The sequence below is a fragment of the Syngnathus acus genome, chromosome 3, assembly GCF_901709675.1.
Source record: "Syngnathus acus chromosome 3, fSynAcu1.2, whole genome shotgun sequence".
In the NCBI taxonomy this organism is placed as follows: Eukaryota; Metazoa; Chordata; class Actinopteri; order Syngnathiformes; family Syngnathidae; genus Syngnathus; species Syngnathus acus.
In genome coordinates, this window is record NC_051089.1 from 2471215 (window position 1) to 2488154 (window position 16940).

A 16940-nucleotide genomic window follows, 5' to 3' on the forward strand; every position below is an offset into this window, starting at 1 on the left:
CATTGATTCGATATCACTCTGAAGTCTGGAAGCGTACATGTTCACCGGCCTTGGTTTTTAATTGATGATTCACCTGCTGACAATTCTTGATGCATCGTTTCACCTCGCCATCAATAGTTGAGTTCGTCGTTGCGAGGCGACCCCCCCCCCCTCAACAGAAGCGTCACGATTCTCCTCAAAACGGACACATTCACACATCGACACTTTTGACCTCGACAAGATTGCTTGTATAATAATGTTGGAGCAAACGAGCCGTCTGATTGGTTCCCATGCTCAGAGTCTCTGCGGAGGAAGGTTCATTCAGCCTGAGGCGAGAGAGCTCTGACACACACGCACATGCACACACACACACACACCTATCAGCACAGTGACAAATGGCCTCATCATACACTGCGAGAACAAAATTAGGTCAAAGGGGAGAAAAACAAAACAATAAGAGAAGTGAACATGAAAACATCGGTGAGTGCGGAGTAGGATGACAAATGGACTGTAAATCTTTTTTTGCTAAGACGCAACACATTTCGTCTTTAACTCATCTCTTATTGGAGATTCATAGAGACAAGCCGCACTAAGATTTTAGTCCGAGTCCATGTTGATTATAGTAATTACTGGCGTCGACTGGGAGATATCTTGAGGGACCGAAGCACGCCGATTAAATCACGAACGCATGATCACTTAGCTCCTTTTCAATCTTAGCACAGTTCATTTGTCGGCAATGGCAGTTCAATTGAATATTAGATTTTGAAGCCAAGGAAAAAAGTGTATCTGTGGATTTAGAAACAAATTTATCTCCCACTCAAAGATTTTTTGTTGTGGTAAAAGTCACCAAATGATTAACTTGCAAATCAAACTATCTTAAATGTTTTGACTCTGGGCGTGCGCTTTTCGAATGTCCGCTCCAGGGCAGCACACCGCCGGGGGTCATGGCAATATCACCTTCTTGTGATAAAATAAATTGAGAAGCAAAGACGGCAATTCTCCAGACAAACAGAAATGCCCCGTAGAGGTTTAAGGCTTCACAGCGAGCCAGCGGCGCCAAATGAGAATGCTTGGCCTGCAAGGTGAACAGAGATTACCTTCTCACAAACTCCATTGCCGGTGGCCATGTCCCTACTGCCGCCTCCATTCCGTGTCAAGAATAAAACAATTGTCTTTCGTGGGATCCGCATGTCAACATGGTGACCCGACGAGCAGTAGTTGGTCTGAGCCGGCTCAGTTAATCAGCAAATTAAAGGTGGAGTTAAACACATTGAAGCTGACATTTATTCTTTCTTTTTATGCACAAGTCTAATCCCATTTGGGGTCATTGACGGGGTTTAAGATTGGCCGAGCATGCTCTGGGCAGGTTACACTTCCTCGCCGTGAATATAATGTGTCTTTGTGTCATTTGGCATTTGACTTGGAAGCGCGAGAAGGAAACATTTGCAAAGGCGGTTCAGCCGAGGAAACGTTCTTCCCTCAAGCTGAATAATAAACTTCAGTCCAATTCTAATTACATCCCAACTCTCCATACCTTGACAAGTACAAAACGGTGAAGTTCAAAGTCGAAAACTTTTTTCCTCACTTCAAACCCATTTTAAATAATTCCCTCATTTCCAATGAATCCACTGATTTCAGACAGAGCTGATTAACGAGGAAGGAAGGAAAAGAAGATTGTGTGTGTGTGTGTGTGTGTGTGTGTGTGTGTGTGTGTGTGTGTGTGTGTGTGTGTGTGTGTGTGTGTGTGTGTGTGTGTGTGTGTGTGTGTGTGTGTGTGTGTGTGTGTGTGTGTGTGTGTGTGTGTGTGTGTGTGTGTGTGTGTGTGTGTGTGTGTGTGTGTGTGTGTGTGTGTGTGTGTGTGTGTGTGTGTGTGTGTGTGTGTGTGTCCCCGGCTTCCCCTCTGAATGAACCAATCTATTCCAAACCCGGCCCAGTGTTGAGATTGAGGAATGTTCTTGTCCAAATACATTTATTCAGGCCGCGTGGACGAGAGCGGAGCTACTAAGACTTCATTTAAAATCGCCGCACGGTTCCCCGCTGCTACTGCGACGAAAGGGCAAAGCAGTAGTTGCGGCTTGGTGGTGAGAATCATGGAGTGCGTCCTCAAACGACAGCTCCTTGACTCTGATTGGTCGGCGTTAGTTTATTTTGTCTCGTCAGCTCTGTTTATACCCACGCGGGATGTCGCTCACTCGCAGCATCATACGCCAAGCGTGCTTACCTGCAGTTCATCGTGTTTAACACGAGAGTGTTCGTGCTTGTGCATGTAAGCCGCCCGCTATTCTCAAATGGGACCACAGGGGCCGTGGGATCCCATCATGTAGGCCCATTTCAAGGGTTCTCGTGTTTTTTATGCACGGCCTCGGATGCGGATGTCTGCTTGTGTGCGGGGCGGAGAAGGCGCTGGCAGCGACGCTGATGCGATCCGACACGGTCGAGGCTCGTAAAAGGATGCTTCAGGCTTCGGTGGCTCCCGGCTGTAACCAGCGAGCTTCAGCCCCTCCTCAGCGTGTTCCTCCCTCTCTCTTCCCCCCCTCAGAGCCTCCCGCCATTCAAATGTGTTTTTCAAACAGTTGCTTTCCAGTAATGGCCAAATTATTCTCACGCTGTTGTACAGATAATTGTGTTAAAAATATGATTCATAGTAACTTGATTACAAAAGGAAATTGTGTTTTTTACTGGCATGTACCCGTTTTGGTATCTTGGTCCAACCCAAAAAATACAGAAAACAGGTCACGTTATTCAAGTGCTAGTTAGCTTTTAACATTTATGCTATCAAAACAACATATTCGCATAGCTTTCTATACGTTGTAAACTAACAGGGTAACGAAAAGTGCGGAATACAGAAATATATCTTTTGGTGTTTTAATCATTATTATTATTATTATTATTATTATATACTTATGGTTTTTGTGTCATCCTCCACAAAGATTAGAATTATTAATAAAAAAATGAAGTGTAAAAATCAAAAGTAATCAAAAAGCTAAATTCAGTAAGAGTATTTGTACTTTGTTGCTTCCAACTATTGTTTTGAAAGACCTTGAAGGCTATTTGTGTCTTGGGTGAGCCTTCTATGTGTGTGTCCTTTTCCTCACCCCTAAATTTGTCATTTTTAACTCGAACCTGGTGTGAATGTTTACTCCAGAGTCCATGTAATTGCTCCTTATAGTCTTCATCATTCCGAAATATTGCAAGCTTGCGAGCTGTCATAATAAACAGACGACCGCTTTGATAGCAACAAAAGTTCTGGGCTCACCAAAGCAATGACACCGTCCAGCAAGCCGCGCGATTATTTACCTGTGCTGTCTCTTTACATTAACACAATTTTACATTTCCAGGTTATTATGTCTGATCTCGAGTCCAGTTGGTGTCTATTCGGGCCCGCTCGGAATAGATATTTATTTCTCTTCCTGAAAGAGCGCTAGGGGTGGCTGCTGTGGTCAGGACACACATGTCGAACAACCCGCCAGGTCTTGTGCTGGGAAATCACATTGGGTGACGATCACGCCTCTTTTAGGTACTCGTATGTCCGTATGTGTAACTGGCGTACAAGATTCAATACAGCTTGAAAGTTCCTTTAGTCATGCCACTAGTGCTCAATGCTCAATCAAATTTGTCGCGGTTCACAAATCATTCCCCATTGAGATGAATTGAACTGTATCAGGCTCGCTCATCCCCAGTTAATCACATAAATAAATCGAATTGTACATGGAAATGGTCCTCCGTAAGCAGCAGTTGAATAAGTTGAAAAATTATATATGCCTGTAAATATAAATGTCTACATGTGTTGCACCACCTTTTTATTCAAAAATCTATTTGTCAAAGTTTTTGGATAGAGAGCTTTTGAGTACTTGAATTTGAAGAGATAAGAATCAAAATAGTCTATAAAGCCAGTTAAATGAAATGAATGTGCATAACCTTGCTCACAATGACACGTTCATGACTTTTTGTGGGTTCGGCATAATGGGAAAGAAATCTCCTAAAAACCTTGAATGTTTGTCTTGTACCACAGCTTCAAGACATGGTGGAAGATTGATTTGATGTCAAAAGTACTTTTAAGGCAATAGAACACGGCCTTGAGAAAGGTGTATGAATCGGAAAGAAAAAGCCTGTGGCGCTCGTAACCTTGAGCAGCTCGTTCTTTGCGTCATGCTGTCACGTACATTCATTCTTTCTATCGCTTCTTTTCTCTCCTTTCATCCCCGCGTTGGTTGTTCGCTGCCAGGTTGGCAGAAAACAGGATTAGCCCGGTGAGCAGAGTGGGGCAACATGGAACGGGTTCCCTGACCCGACCGGCATGCTGGTTCAGAGGCAGACTGGAGCCACTCGCTAAGCTCTTTAAAGGATTGCGTAGTGTGATAAAGAGCGCGTATTCTAATCTGATCTCCAGATTGCCGCTGTCAGAATCAGTCGATGTACATTTCAAGGCGCATCTGCTCCGCCAAAGTCACCCAGGCCACACGGCTTCCTCAGCAAGAGGGAGATATTGCCTTTGGGTGAAGTGTGTAGCTGGGGACAATGTCATTAAAAGCAGAGCTGGAATTATAGACAATTAAATTAGGGAGATTATTCAAATTACCTAATCATGTTTTATTATTGGCATATTTAAATCAATCTGATCTTGTATAAATGCAAAGAGGGATTTACTAAAAGGATGCACTTGAAATTGCAGGTGCAATTTGTTTTTTTAGTAGCCAGTTTATTATTAAACTTTTTTTTTGTATGTGTTGGTGGTGTGGCAGTTCCACTCACCATGGAAAGCATTAAATCCCACTGTTGCTAGGTAACATGGTTCCGGGTCTCAGGCCGCATTCTCAGATATGGTCGGCATTCAGTGCAACAACAATTGAGACGTGCCCTCGCCCAAATTTACAAGCTAATACTCACCTGCTTTTATTTCCGATCCAAAAAGTACAGAAATTGTTCACAATTTATGAATCTCCATTTTGGCTGGCCATTCTGCTGGTGGGCCCGAACATTCAAGTCCAATTCGCATTTTCTCCAGAAAATTAGTTTTCTAGGGCCTCTATAGGTTTGTTTTTTGGTGCCACTCCTCGATTTGAAACATCTTCCCACCATCTGCCAAATTAGAGGCTTGCTGCCTTCCTCTCACCAAGCTTTGAACATTCAAACGACTTTTAAGATTTCTTTTTTTACGACTCTGAATAAAAACTGAACACTCAGAACTAATTTCCCATTTTTCAGCTAACTGGCTTACTTCAATACTTGTTGACTATGGAGGTCTCCATTTCCTAGCCTGGCATTACGGCAGGTGTGTTACATCACATTTATTTTTATTTCCCCTTGCTCAAAATGACTTTTATTGCCTTTGCGTCATTGTGCAAGGGAGGAGAATTTATTCAATGGAGGCTGTGAGTAAGTGGTGCTAATCTGGGTGGGCAGCACTTGGCAGCCATTTGTGTTTTGGTACCCCGCAGCCATGAACAGGCTGTAAAGCTGACCCGGGGCTCCCTCGGCGCTTTAACCGGATTTGGGTCCAAACTGTTGATCTTTTTCAATCACTCAGCCAATATGAACATTTACAGCACTTTTAACATGCCAGGTCAGCACTTTTCTGCCTCAATGTTAGCCAAAAACCAAATGTTAGCCAAATGCTAGCCAAAAATTGCCCTCCTGAATGAACATGAATTTTTTTGTTTTTATATTCTTTGTGTAGTAGTCGTCCCACCCACGTTAAAAGCCCTGAAATGAGCATAAAAGGAAAGAAGTTCAGTCTGACTCACAAGGAGGATCTTTTCGGAACTTTTAACGCAGGATTATTTGATACTCGCCGTAATCTCTGTTGACAATATCGCCATAGTTACAGTAGAGCAGCACCGACACAAATGTCCATCCCACGCAGATGTTTATTATTCCAAGCAGGAATACAGAATAAACACCAAGCAGGCTTGCAGAAAGTCGTTTTAAGTCTCGCCGTCAATAGCGGGCCCATTTACAGCTAAACTATTATTAGACGAGTCTTCTGTCGTCAGGTAACTTCAAAGATGCCTGCGTGAAAATACTTTTTGCTCTTTGTGGATCATGGGAAAATAGTTCCCTTCCCGTGATGCTCATGTTTTCCCATTTTCCATTTTCCGAGTGACACGAGAGGCTGTTGAGTGGCGAGCGTACTTTCCAATGTGTTCGTCTTGGTGACAGGATATGGGTGTGAGTTTAGTTCATGGTGAGCTTGACTGAAGGTCAAAGGTCAACATTTTCCTCCCCAAAGTATGATTTTCAACAATATCGGGCTTTTTGTGCAAAGACTTTCCAGTTCACAAAACATTTTTTTTTTTTGATATTGAGAAAGTCCTCCAGCGTGACCCTCGCTTTTGCTCGATCAGCAATCTGAAAAACAAATCTGTAAATCAGATAAACAGATTTTAGATGCTCACCCTTTTATCTCTCGCTCCTAACATTTAGTATGTTAATCCTAATCCAGTTACAAGAATCTGTAATTATGTAAATGCTAACTTTGAAGATGTGAGTTTGCTCGAGTGTGTTGAACCGAACCGAACACAAGTGCAAAGCTCCGTTTTTCTTTTTTTGTACCCTCAGAAGCTTGCTGAACATCTGACCACAATCTACTAATTGGCCACTCTTACACAAAAAGGAAACCTTTGGAAAATCCAAGAGACGGCCCGCAAAGATAAATCGTCACGTAATTATACTTTCAATTCAGACACAGACGAGGAAACACAAATGAAAACAGTCAAACATCGTTTTTTTTGACTTCCGTGATTAGTCTAATCGGAAGTGCCTCGACTATAATCACTGAATTATGTGCTTTGTGTGTTATTGTTGGGAGGTATTTTTAGTGTTTAGCAGCTGAAGGCTGTGTTTAAGATGTTTGTAGGACTTGTAATCTAAAATTATGCTCGGAAATAGCCTTGTCATTGGCCTTGGCTTTGAGCACCGTCAAATAATTGTCGAAGTCTTTAGTGTTTTGTGGTGGGGTTTTAAGCATTATTTCGTCTTTTATTTATTTATTTTTACACATTTTTAAGCGTTATTTCTTCTTTTATTTATATTAATTTTTTACACATTTTAAGCATTTTTTTTTTCTTTTATTATTTATTTTTTTACACATTTTTTAAGCATTATTTTTTCATTCTTTTTTTTTTTTTTTTTTTTTTACATCCCTTAAAAATAACATGATTCTGTTTCCGTTGTCCAAGCTGACTTGTGAACAATGAAGATTATTTTATAGTGGGAAATTTCAATTTGCTGCCTTTGTTGCGATAGAAGTCATATCAAGTGTAAAAATAAATTCAAGCAAATTCAAATGTTTTTTCCTTAGATTTGACAGTGTACCTAATGAAGTGTCCTGCAAATTCATTTTGCTGTATTTACTAATACAGCAGAAAAATGTGTTTTCATCCAATAACTCTTTTACAAAGAACACATTGACACAATTACTTTATGAATGAGAATGCACAACATTGGGTTAAATCCAAAAGCGTGTGTGTGCGTGCGTGTGTGTGTGTGTGTGTGTGTGTGTGTGTGTGTGTGTGTGTGTGTGTGTGTGTGTTGCTCTCCTCCTCACATATGTCAGCGCACATGTAAGCCACACCTGCTCCATAGTGGCAGGCAGGCAGGCAGAAGGAGAGCGAGCCAGTCAACTCGAGCGTGTTTGAGCCCGTGTTGTCATACGCCGAGGAGTCGCTCAAGCGAGCGTACGTCGCCTCTGCTCCCTCGACTCGTCTCGACGACGCAATCAAACAGACGTGCCGCTCTGCCTCTTGAAACATCCGCAGCTCGATTAATGACGCTCATTACTGGAGAGGGGCTGCGCTCACTGGACCCGACCGTGTCCACTTTGGATTCCTCCCAGCTTGAAGTTGGATTTTCTTTTATTTGCCTTTCTGGACTTTATGGAATTGTCTGCCACCCAAGAAAGATTGACATTTTATAAATAAGGAACCACTAACAGGTGGGCTCCGTGGCTTTTAAGCCCCCCTGCTGTTTTTTATTTGAGGGTGGGAGCTTAGCTCACTTCCCTGCTGAGAGCAGATCCAGATGCACGCCAAGAGAATTTGGCGGGGGTAAGATGCCAGCCATCCTCGTGGCCTCCTCCAGCATGAAGTCAGGACTCCCCAAACCGGTACACAGCGCGCTGCCGATCCCTCAAGTCTCCAGCAGGTCGTCGGCTCTCCCTGCGCCACTAAAGACCCAAATTCCATCCCTGAACCAACATATGGGTTTGGGACGTCCGCGAGGCCCTTCAGAGATCAGGCGGAACGCTCAGGTCAGGACCAAAACTCACGATTGAGTCGAATATCTCTTTACTTTGTAAATGTGCTTGTTTTTTTTACGGACGTCCGCCAGCAATTGACATCATCGTAATACCGTGTGGATTCAAACAACAGCAAGCGGCACAGTTCCTTCGCTGGCCCACTTATTTGGATCTCTTAGATAAAACACATATATAATGCAACGGCCTTTCACGACGTTAAGTTCAGCGCTGTTTTGCTGAGCCAAGACAGCCATGTTACATTTGAAAAATCTCCTGGCCATATAAAAAAAAAAATGAAATGATCACGTTTTTATCAGTGTGAACTTTTGGCCTGTTTAATGGAACACAAAGATGAAGTCATGAATAGCAACAAGTGGATCTGTGTGTTTATTATAAAATGAAATTGTTGTTCCTGTCACTATATGTTGCTGGCATAGATAGATGTTTTGTCATGTTTTCAGAGGAGACTCAATTGTAAGCAAACGTCAGCAAGGCTGTCTCGGTCGGCTGCGTTGTGTTTGCTATCTCTGCGATGCCCGCACGTGTCAGCACGGGCACTCTGCTGTGTTTGTTAAACGTTGGGCGCGCTTAGCAACGCCACACAAGGCAACCTTGTAAGGCGTTGAGGAGGCCAATACAAGCGTGCTGTCGCTTCTGTGACGGCTAATCACGTTTTCGCTCTGACCTATTTTTCAATGACTCTCTCTCTCTCGGTCGCTATCCCTTTTTATTGCCTCTCTCCATCCCCGCGGTGCTGATAAAGCAGTCGTCTTCACCTCCCGGCTGGCTTAACCTTTGACCTTGCATGTAGTGTCGCACCATCCATCTACTCACGACCTGCTGCTGATTGTAAATGTTTGTTCATCCTTCCCTCAAGAGAATCATAGTGTTTGTTGTTTTTAATTTTTTGGCTATTATCTGTGCGTTGTAGGCATGGCTAGAAATAAGCGGTTCCTTAAGGACGTCAATGGAAGGTTCCAAATATGTGTAAAGGAAATGCACAATGGAAAGTGTTCATTGGAAAGTTCCCAATGGAACGTGCTGGTACTCATCTGAGGGATTAGCCGAGCGAGGTGTGCGCTACCCGTTCCCAGCTGGCCGACCAACTTGGCTCCAAACACACCAAGGTGTTGTGTACAGTTAGGAACAGTTAATCCGTGATAGCCACCAGATCATGAGAGGAGATCCCGTTAGTGTTTACAAGCCAGTGAGGACATCACTTGCTCTGTGTTGTGGCACGTCACTCTACCGTTGCTGCATGTGGGAAGTCTACTTTAGACCAAAAAAAGCTCTGCAACTTTGCTGCCCTCTAGTGGTTCGTTTCTGCTATGCACCTTAATACAAAACCTGCGCACTTGTTCATTCAAGGCCACTTCTTTTTTTCTTCTCTGTCAATCAAACATATTGTGCCAGTCCTATCATAGTTGCAATCTGTTTTTTATTTTTTATTTTCTTCGGAAAGATTTTTTGATTCATGAATGAAATAAAATGAATCAATTAAAACTGCATTTTTAAATCAAATGCAATACAAACATTTGTATGTTTGCACATATGTAAGGAAGCGGTTAGCTCTGTCAACTCTCCGGCAAGCTCAGCATCATTAATAAACACACACACGACCCCCGACCCCCCCCCCCTCTCCCAACACACACACACTACCACAGGGAATGATTTGTCCATGTGACAGCTTGATAAGGGCTCCTTTCTTGATAAGTATCTTTCGAGAAAAAGCCATCCCCTGTGCAAATATCTACTTTATTGAGGTCACAATGAAGGCTCAGCTCCACCTGGAAGCCGAATCGATCTCACACTAACATTCATAAAATATATTGGGAAGCTGAAAGGGCTCATTGTTTGGTATTTACAAATGTGATCGCCATATAAAAGGAGCAAGATTGACAGGCCTTGCCGCGATAGCCGGCATATTAAATTCTCGTTTTCTATACGAGCACCGGATGACAGTGACACGGAGGTTCATCAATAAAACATGGTCCATTATTAGAGATATTTAATTGCCTCACGTTATCATTTCACTCATTTAAATTATTTAAATTTGGCAAGATATCACAAGGGAATAGATTTGCATCGATGGTCGTATCCAGTGACTTGTGAACTCAATGAATTATTCTCAAAACAAAATGACTTATTTTAATAGTGAAAAAAACAAAATGAGTGGTAATAAAAATTGCTAGCGTCATCTTTATTTTTTAAAAGTGAAGACAATTTGTACTTTTAGTTTTGACACATGAAGTCGATGCGTGATTTGTCTTTGCGGGCCACATAAAATGATGTGGTGGGCCGTATCTGACCCCCGGGCCTTGAGTTTGACACCTATGTGTTAGATTATGACGTCACAATGTCCTGTATTGGATCCTTATCAATGAAATATTGTCATTTGTGTGGTGAGTCAAGGCGCCACTGCATTAGTGTACATGACAAGGAAGCTATTGACTTTTTCTACTATTTTCTGGAAACCGACCGGCCAGTGTCTCCCGCATCGAGCTGTTGGGAAATGTGTGGTTTCATTCAGTTGCATCCCATTTGAGCTCAGAGCGAATAAATCACATTTGTGGATTTATTTTGGGATAATTGTGCCATGACTTCATGAGAGAATTTTTTCTCTCTGCAATCCATTTTTTTTCATATTGATTTTTATAATATAATACATTTGAATAAATAACATATATGTATAGAGAGATTTTTCATAAATAATATAATATAATAATTTTAATATATATATATTTTAATCTAAAAGTGTAGAGTGCTTAACCCGAATAAAGGCTAATCATATTTACACTTGATTTGAAGGATGCAAGCAATCCGATAACATTTTGTCTCCAGTCATGAGCTCATCTCCGCCTAATGCGAGGCCATCAGATTGCACTTCCTGTGCACTTGTCCCCTCGCCTTCCTGTGTGAAGTCATTGCTGAGCGTAACCGTATTAATTCAGCTTGAGCATCTGCTTGGACTGACTCAAGCATCCTCTCATTGATCTCCCCCGCAAGGTGCCTTCCTGCTCTCAATTTCTCTCCTCCTCTGCACTAAGTTCCCCCTCCTCGGTGCAGACAGGGGGTCATTGTGAGAGCCACCCACTGGGGAAATGAGACGCTTAAACTAACGCAATCAGCTCCATCTCGGGATGGAAGTCAACAGAAAGCAGGAATTGGGGCTAGGAGGGCTGAAGTCATCCCCCCCAGAGGCCCGTGGGCAAGGTCACCTCAGGCCAAGAGACTGCTGGTAAACTGATATGACCTCCACATTTAGAGGGAGGAGACAAGTGGTGATGTCACTGTTGTGCCGTGATCTGTAAGTAGAATATCGGACACACTTACCAACAAATAGCCGAAAAAAGTGAATTATTATGAATTAATTAATGGGACAATATATCGTTCATTGAATTTTTTGCCCACATTCAGTACAATTGAAAGATTTCCTTGGTTGTCATGACGACCTGATTGAGTGTATGACGTCCCCTGAGCTCTTAACCCACAGCATCCTCAATGTGCAACCTTTAGAATACGTCTAATGTACATCTATGGCCGCAGGGGTTGCTTGCCCGACATGGAGCACAGATGTCCACAAAATGACGTCTTCATTGTTGCCGTTTCTGCCTTGGGGGAGGAGGAGGTCATTTTTAGCATTGATGGATGTGAGCAATTACAGTAAAGATTCATTGTGATGGTTCTTCTAGTGAGCATTGGTGTGAAAGTTCACTGATATCAATGATTTGAAATGTATCGACAACATTATGTGAAAATGAATGTGAGTGATGTGAGAGGAAGTCAATCAAAAACACAGTTAGAGTCCACTTTGTTCCCCTTTGCTTTTGTCTTTTGCTCTTTGGCCTCAGCGTGTCCATATGTCCAACAGCCAGGCTACGGGGCCACCCCCAACCCTGGGAGAGTTAAACTGGGAACCCCCCCTAAAAAAAAAGAAAACAAAAGCCCCTCCACAGCGGGGTTGACACCCCCCCCTGCCCTTTTGTTACCGCAACAGATTTATCTGGGACTGTGAATTCCCGGCCCATTCACTGCGGCTCTACTTAACGAGCTTGGGCGAAAACAGTTAAATATAAATGCGGACATATTTTGTGCTGCTGGAGCCTTTAAATCAATGCCGGTTAGTACCAACGGGGGATTGGCGTTTATTTGCCGTGTAAATTTGACAAATGAAAGAAAATGAGACCTTGATGGAAACGTGAGCTTGTCTATTTGCTTGTCTTGTAATTTTTGTATTTTCGACACTCTTGACGTCTGGAAGCTTCGTCATGTGTCATCGCTCTTCAGAAGATGAAAAGCTCGCGTGAGGTTACGATGACATTTGGCGGTGTCTTGTAATGAAGACTATGTTGGACCTCTAATTTACGAGAAAACAAGGTCAAAATGTGTTGTCAGTCACTAACGAAGAGATTTTGCAAGTCAGCAAAAGTATTGAAACGGACATTAATAAGGTTCTATGAGAACCTGAGTAGCGCTGATTAAAAAAAAAATGGTGCCCCTCCCTGGCTTCTCTCCAGTCTGCTATTTTAGTTTTACGCATTTGCGTTTATTCACGGCTTGACTATTATTGTTGACTTCCTGATACTTATAGCACTTTTGGGTTCAGCCTGCTGGAAGTGATCAAGCGTCCCCCTAGTGTGGGAACTTCTAGTGAATCTTGGGCCTTTCCCAAAATTTGACATTCAGCTTGTCATTTGTGGTTGGCGGCATGCAGGCTGTGTGTGTGTGTGTGTGCGTGTGTGTGTGTGCGTAGAAAAAACACTTTGGTTATGAAGACTCGGTTGGTTCACATAGGCATAAATCGGCACCGGCGCAGCTGCAGTGTGCTGCGGGTGACGGCCGATCAGAGAGCAAAGTGGGACGAAGAGAAAATAAATCTTGGCTCTTTCTCAAACGACAGTAAAGGGATTTACGAAATAATAAATAGAAAGGAAACACTGTCGAGGTTTTGGAGGTTTGGCTACGCTGCTATCAAGGCTTTTTTTTTTGGGCTGTACTCCTCACTTTTTGGCTTTAACGGGGGGTCCACCGGGGGAGGGGTTAAGAGGTCTCCCTTTCTCCTCCCATATGACCAGTGGTCCATTGAAGAGCAATGGTACAATGTGTTGCCGTGGGTGGGGGGTCCGATTTAGGGTCCACTCCTGCTTCCTCTTTGCTTTGGCCGCCTCATTGCTCCTCTTGCCTTCCACTTTTTGGATTTATTTTTCCCTCCACTCAGCTGCATTCTGGAGTGGGTGGAATCAAGCCGGAGGTGCTTAGCCACGCCCACCTCGGGTTTAGAGAGACCTGCAGTGGCTCTGGCAAACAGCACTCACGTCGTTTCCCACAAGGTGCTTTCAGACCTTCTTGTGGATTCCTGTGATTTTTTTCGGTGGAGATTTTTGCAGAGCTCTCGGAATGAAGCTTCAGCAGCAAGCTGGGATGTGCTTGGCTTGGCCAATGTGAGGCAGGTGTGTGCAGAAGAAGATGAGTTTGATGCTGTGTCGCTTGGAACCAAAGAACCTTACAATGAAACTGGTAGGCTGAACGTTCAACACTTTAAGTGATATTGAATTTGTTAGTGGTGACATTTTTCCAGTCAGGATTATCTTTTTGGAGAATTGTTAGTCCTTTTTAAAGTCAGGGGAACTTCTGGTTTCACCAGTTTGAAACCTTCCGACGTGCAGGCATGCTTTGAATTTGTGTCAGTCGTCCTGCCGTAAAAACAAAATAAATGACCAGGCTGCACTTTGATCTTTGTATATTTTCCTTTGTTTGTCCTTTATGCTGCGTGGATGTTAAATATTGAGCAGGATCTGGGACGTGGTGATAAAAAGAGGGCAGGGCAGGTGTAAAGCGCTCATGCGGTGCGGGTAGATGAGCACGCCAAGCCGCGTAATAGCCGCCGCTGCGTGTGACCGAAGTTGAATGGCGGACGCCGCATCGGATGGAGTTAACATTTCTTTTCGCTCCGCTTCTGTGTGGAACTCAGACGTGGTCCTTATCTAGATCTGCCTGTGAGACCACAGAGGAAGAGGAGATGGAAGTGGAGCAGGTTATTACCAGAGTCTAAAGATCACTTGATAAGAGGTCTGCTTTAATTGGACACCACTAACCTGAGGGGAGGGGGCGAGGGATTGGTGGCCCATGGGGTCAGTCAGTGTATGTGTGTGTGTGTGAGATTACAAGCTCACACACTTGAACCTGTGAGCATATCCAAAAATTAAAGTGACCTTTTTTTTTTCTTATGAAGTGCAGTTAATGTCCATCCTCCTTTGTCCTCCAATACTGACCTATTGATTATCGACTTTCGTGGTGCTTATGCGCCTCTGCGACCAATGCAGACAGATGGACGGATAAATGCCCCCCCCCCCCTTTGGTGTGTCCGGGGACTCGTTTTGAAGGAATAAGTCAAAGGGAAAGAAATATTTGTGATTGTAGGGACTTAATGATCATCTCGCGTAGAGGTGTCAGAATTAATCGATTAATCGATTATTCTCTGATTTATGTTGAGTTAAGCAATATTAAGACATTTGTCTGCTTTTAATTTGAAAAACAATGTATACGTCAATCCCTCCCTTGTGATATTATTTAATTGTCTGTGATCGCCAAATAAACAACAATCATTGATTTTAATGGTTAATAAACGGCACTCGTGGGGAAAATGGTTTTGTTGCCGATTCATCAAGAGAATAATCCATTTTTAAAAAATATAGTTGTGTAAAAACAAAAACATTTGATGGATGGAATCAGAAATAGGATGTCACGTTCATTCATGAATTTCTAAATTGAGAGAGCGACGCTATCAAGACGCAAGCGTGTCTATTTCCAGAGCGGCCTCTTTCCATACCGCGGCAGTTATTTTCAACTTGGTCTCGCTCTCTCAGCTTTCTGATAGATACTTCCCATATTCTAAATTGCAATGCCAAGTAGTTACCATGCGCCCACGATGACCGCCATGTCTCACAAAACCGCACAGCTTTCATGCGCCAAACTCGGAGCAAGTAGCGACATGACGCTCGGAGCTCTCTGTGGTCCAAAGCCACTTCACAAGGATGTAAAAAAAAAAAAAAACAGAAGCAGAGAAAGTCATGCAAGAAGGCGGCTGCAGATCGTGTTCAATGTTGGAGGTTGTAAACTTGAACAGTGTTTGATGTTAGCAGCTCAGTGTGAAGCTCATTTGTTTATTTGGCAGGGAGAGGGTGTTGAGTTTGATCCCCCAGGTCAACTTTTACACGGCTTACACAGGTGTGCCGTGTTTGCTCTTCTAAGTTCAACATTCGACCACTTGGATTTAGCTGCCGTCCATTTTGTTTTGCACTTAAATGCCCAAAGTTAGAAACAGTTTGGTCCGGAAAATAAGACGAGACAAAGATAGGCTTTGAGGGTGCTAAATATACTTTTTACACTTGACCTTCATGAGGAAGCACTCTCGGAGTTTCGCCTCGACCTGTCTTCGTCCTGGTGACACATGGCAGAGTCCGGTGGCCTCAAGGTACCAGCCAGGACCTTCAGTCGCTTCTCCTGCCACAACTACAAAGTGGTAAGGAAGCCATTGCCGACCATTAATAGGGCATCTCCAATGTTTTTAGCATTTCCAGAATGATCGTCCGTCTGTGTTTCAGTGAACATTTCCTGGCTGACACAGAAAAGACTCACCGTGCTTCCTTTTCATGTTAGAAGATGATTGTGTGTTAAGAACTTCTTTGCTAACCCGCTGGACCTTGAAATTAGCAAGACTATTAGCCACAAAACTTATCAACATAATGGTTTTCCGGTCGAGCTTGGCTGTTAACACACGCGAGAAAAGCGCCGAGGTGGTGTTTTGTGCTCTCGGCATTTGAAAAGTTACAGTAATGAATTAATGGAAGATTTTGCAAAAATAACAGAGTACGAGGCGTGTGCTCCGATCAGTTGTGACTCAAGTCAAGGGCAATCTTTGAGTCTGGTTTTGCTGGCACGTGCCAAGCCGACCCGCAGTGCAAAGCCTCAAAGCATGCGTCATGAGTCTCCCGCCGCCTGGTGACTCAGCAAATAGCGTTAGCAGGGGTGCTTGCATGCGAGGCGCATTTCTGTATGTGTCTGAATGAATAAACCCTCAGTACTAGAAGTCTAAGCAGGCATTGATTACTATTCGTCTTCTCGCTTTAGTTTTTTAAAAATTAGCATATGTGAAGAGCAAAGCAAGCTTTCTACGAGCTTTGTTCATACTTACCAAAAAGGACGTGACAGTTGCCACAAAGTCCTGACGTATCAGGTTGCTGCTGGCTTGAATCGTGGGAATGTACCGGGCAGTACTTTCCAAAAGTAGAGAGAGGTTTACGATTTCTGTGAGAATGTTGAGCTCCGCCCTTTACAATTTTACAGTACCTGGTTATTCATTTAAGAGTTTTAGACATATTTGTGTCATTCCCAGTAAGTATTAATGTCTTATTTTAGCATTTGGAGCTAATGTTTTTAATATTTAACCTCTCATAGTGTCATTTTGAAGCGAGTCATTTTTTAACTCCTTCGCTCCCATTGACGGATATAGCCGTCAAAGATCAATTTTAACTGGACTTGCATTGAATGAGTGAATGACTCGAGTCTACAGCCCGCAGACCTTTACTGGGTCATCGTATGTTCAACCACGAACGTAAAAAGTGACTTCATGCTTCCGCTATGTTGTTCCGTCATCTTCTTCCCGAGACATCTCTCTCCACGTCTAACCTCAAACGCATCTCTCGTCTCGCAAAGAAAGCAATAC

At 43.2% G+C, this 16940-nt stretch overlaps 1 protein-coding gene across 8 annotated transcripts in view; it reads left to right on the top strand.

The window, feature by feature from the left end:
* The window catches only part of nav2a (neuron navigator 2a), an 82371-nt gene that overhangs the window by 28002 nt on the left and 37429 nt on the right, over window positions 1-16940 (top strand). For 4 of the 8 annotated variants that reach the window (XM_037246504.1, XM_037246505.1, XM_037246503.1 and 1 more), the window contains exon 1: window positions 7585-8227. The exons of 1 other annotated variant lie outside the window; for it this stretch is intronic. In XM_037246504.1, the coding sequence (XP_037102399.1) occupies window positions 8030-8227 (198 nt within the window). In that variant the 5' untranslated portion in view covers window positions 7585-8029. Of the gene's footprint in view, window positions 1-7583; window positions 8228-13550; window positions 13733-16940 lie in introns of those variants that run through there. 3 more of the 8 variants (XM_037246501.1, XM_037246502.1, XM_037246507.1) reach the window with 2 other exon arrangements.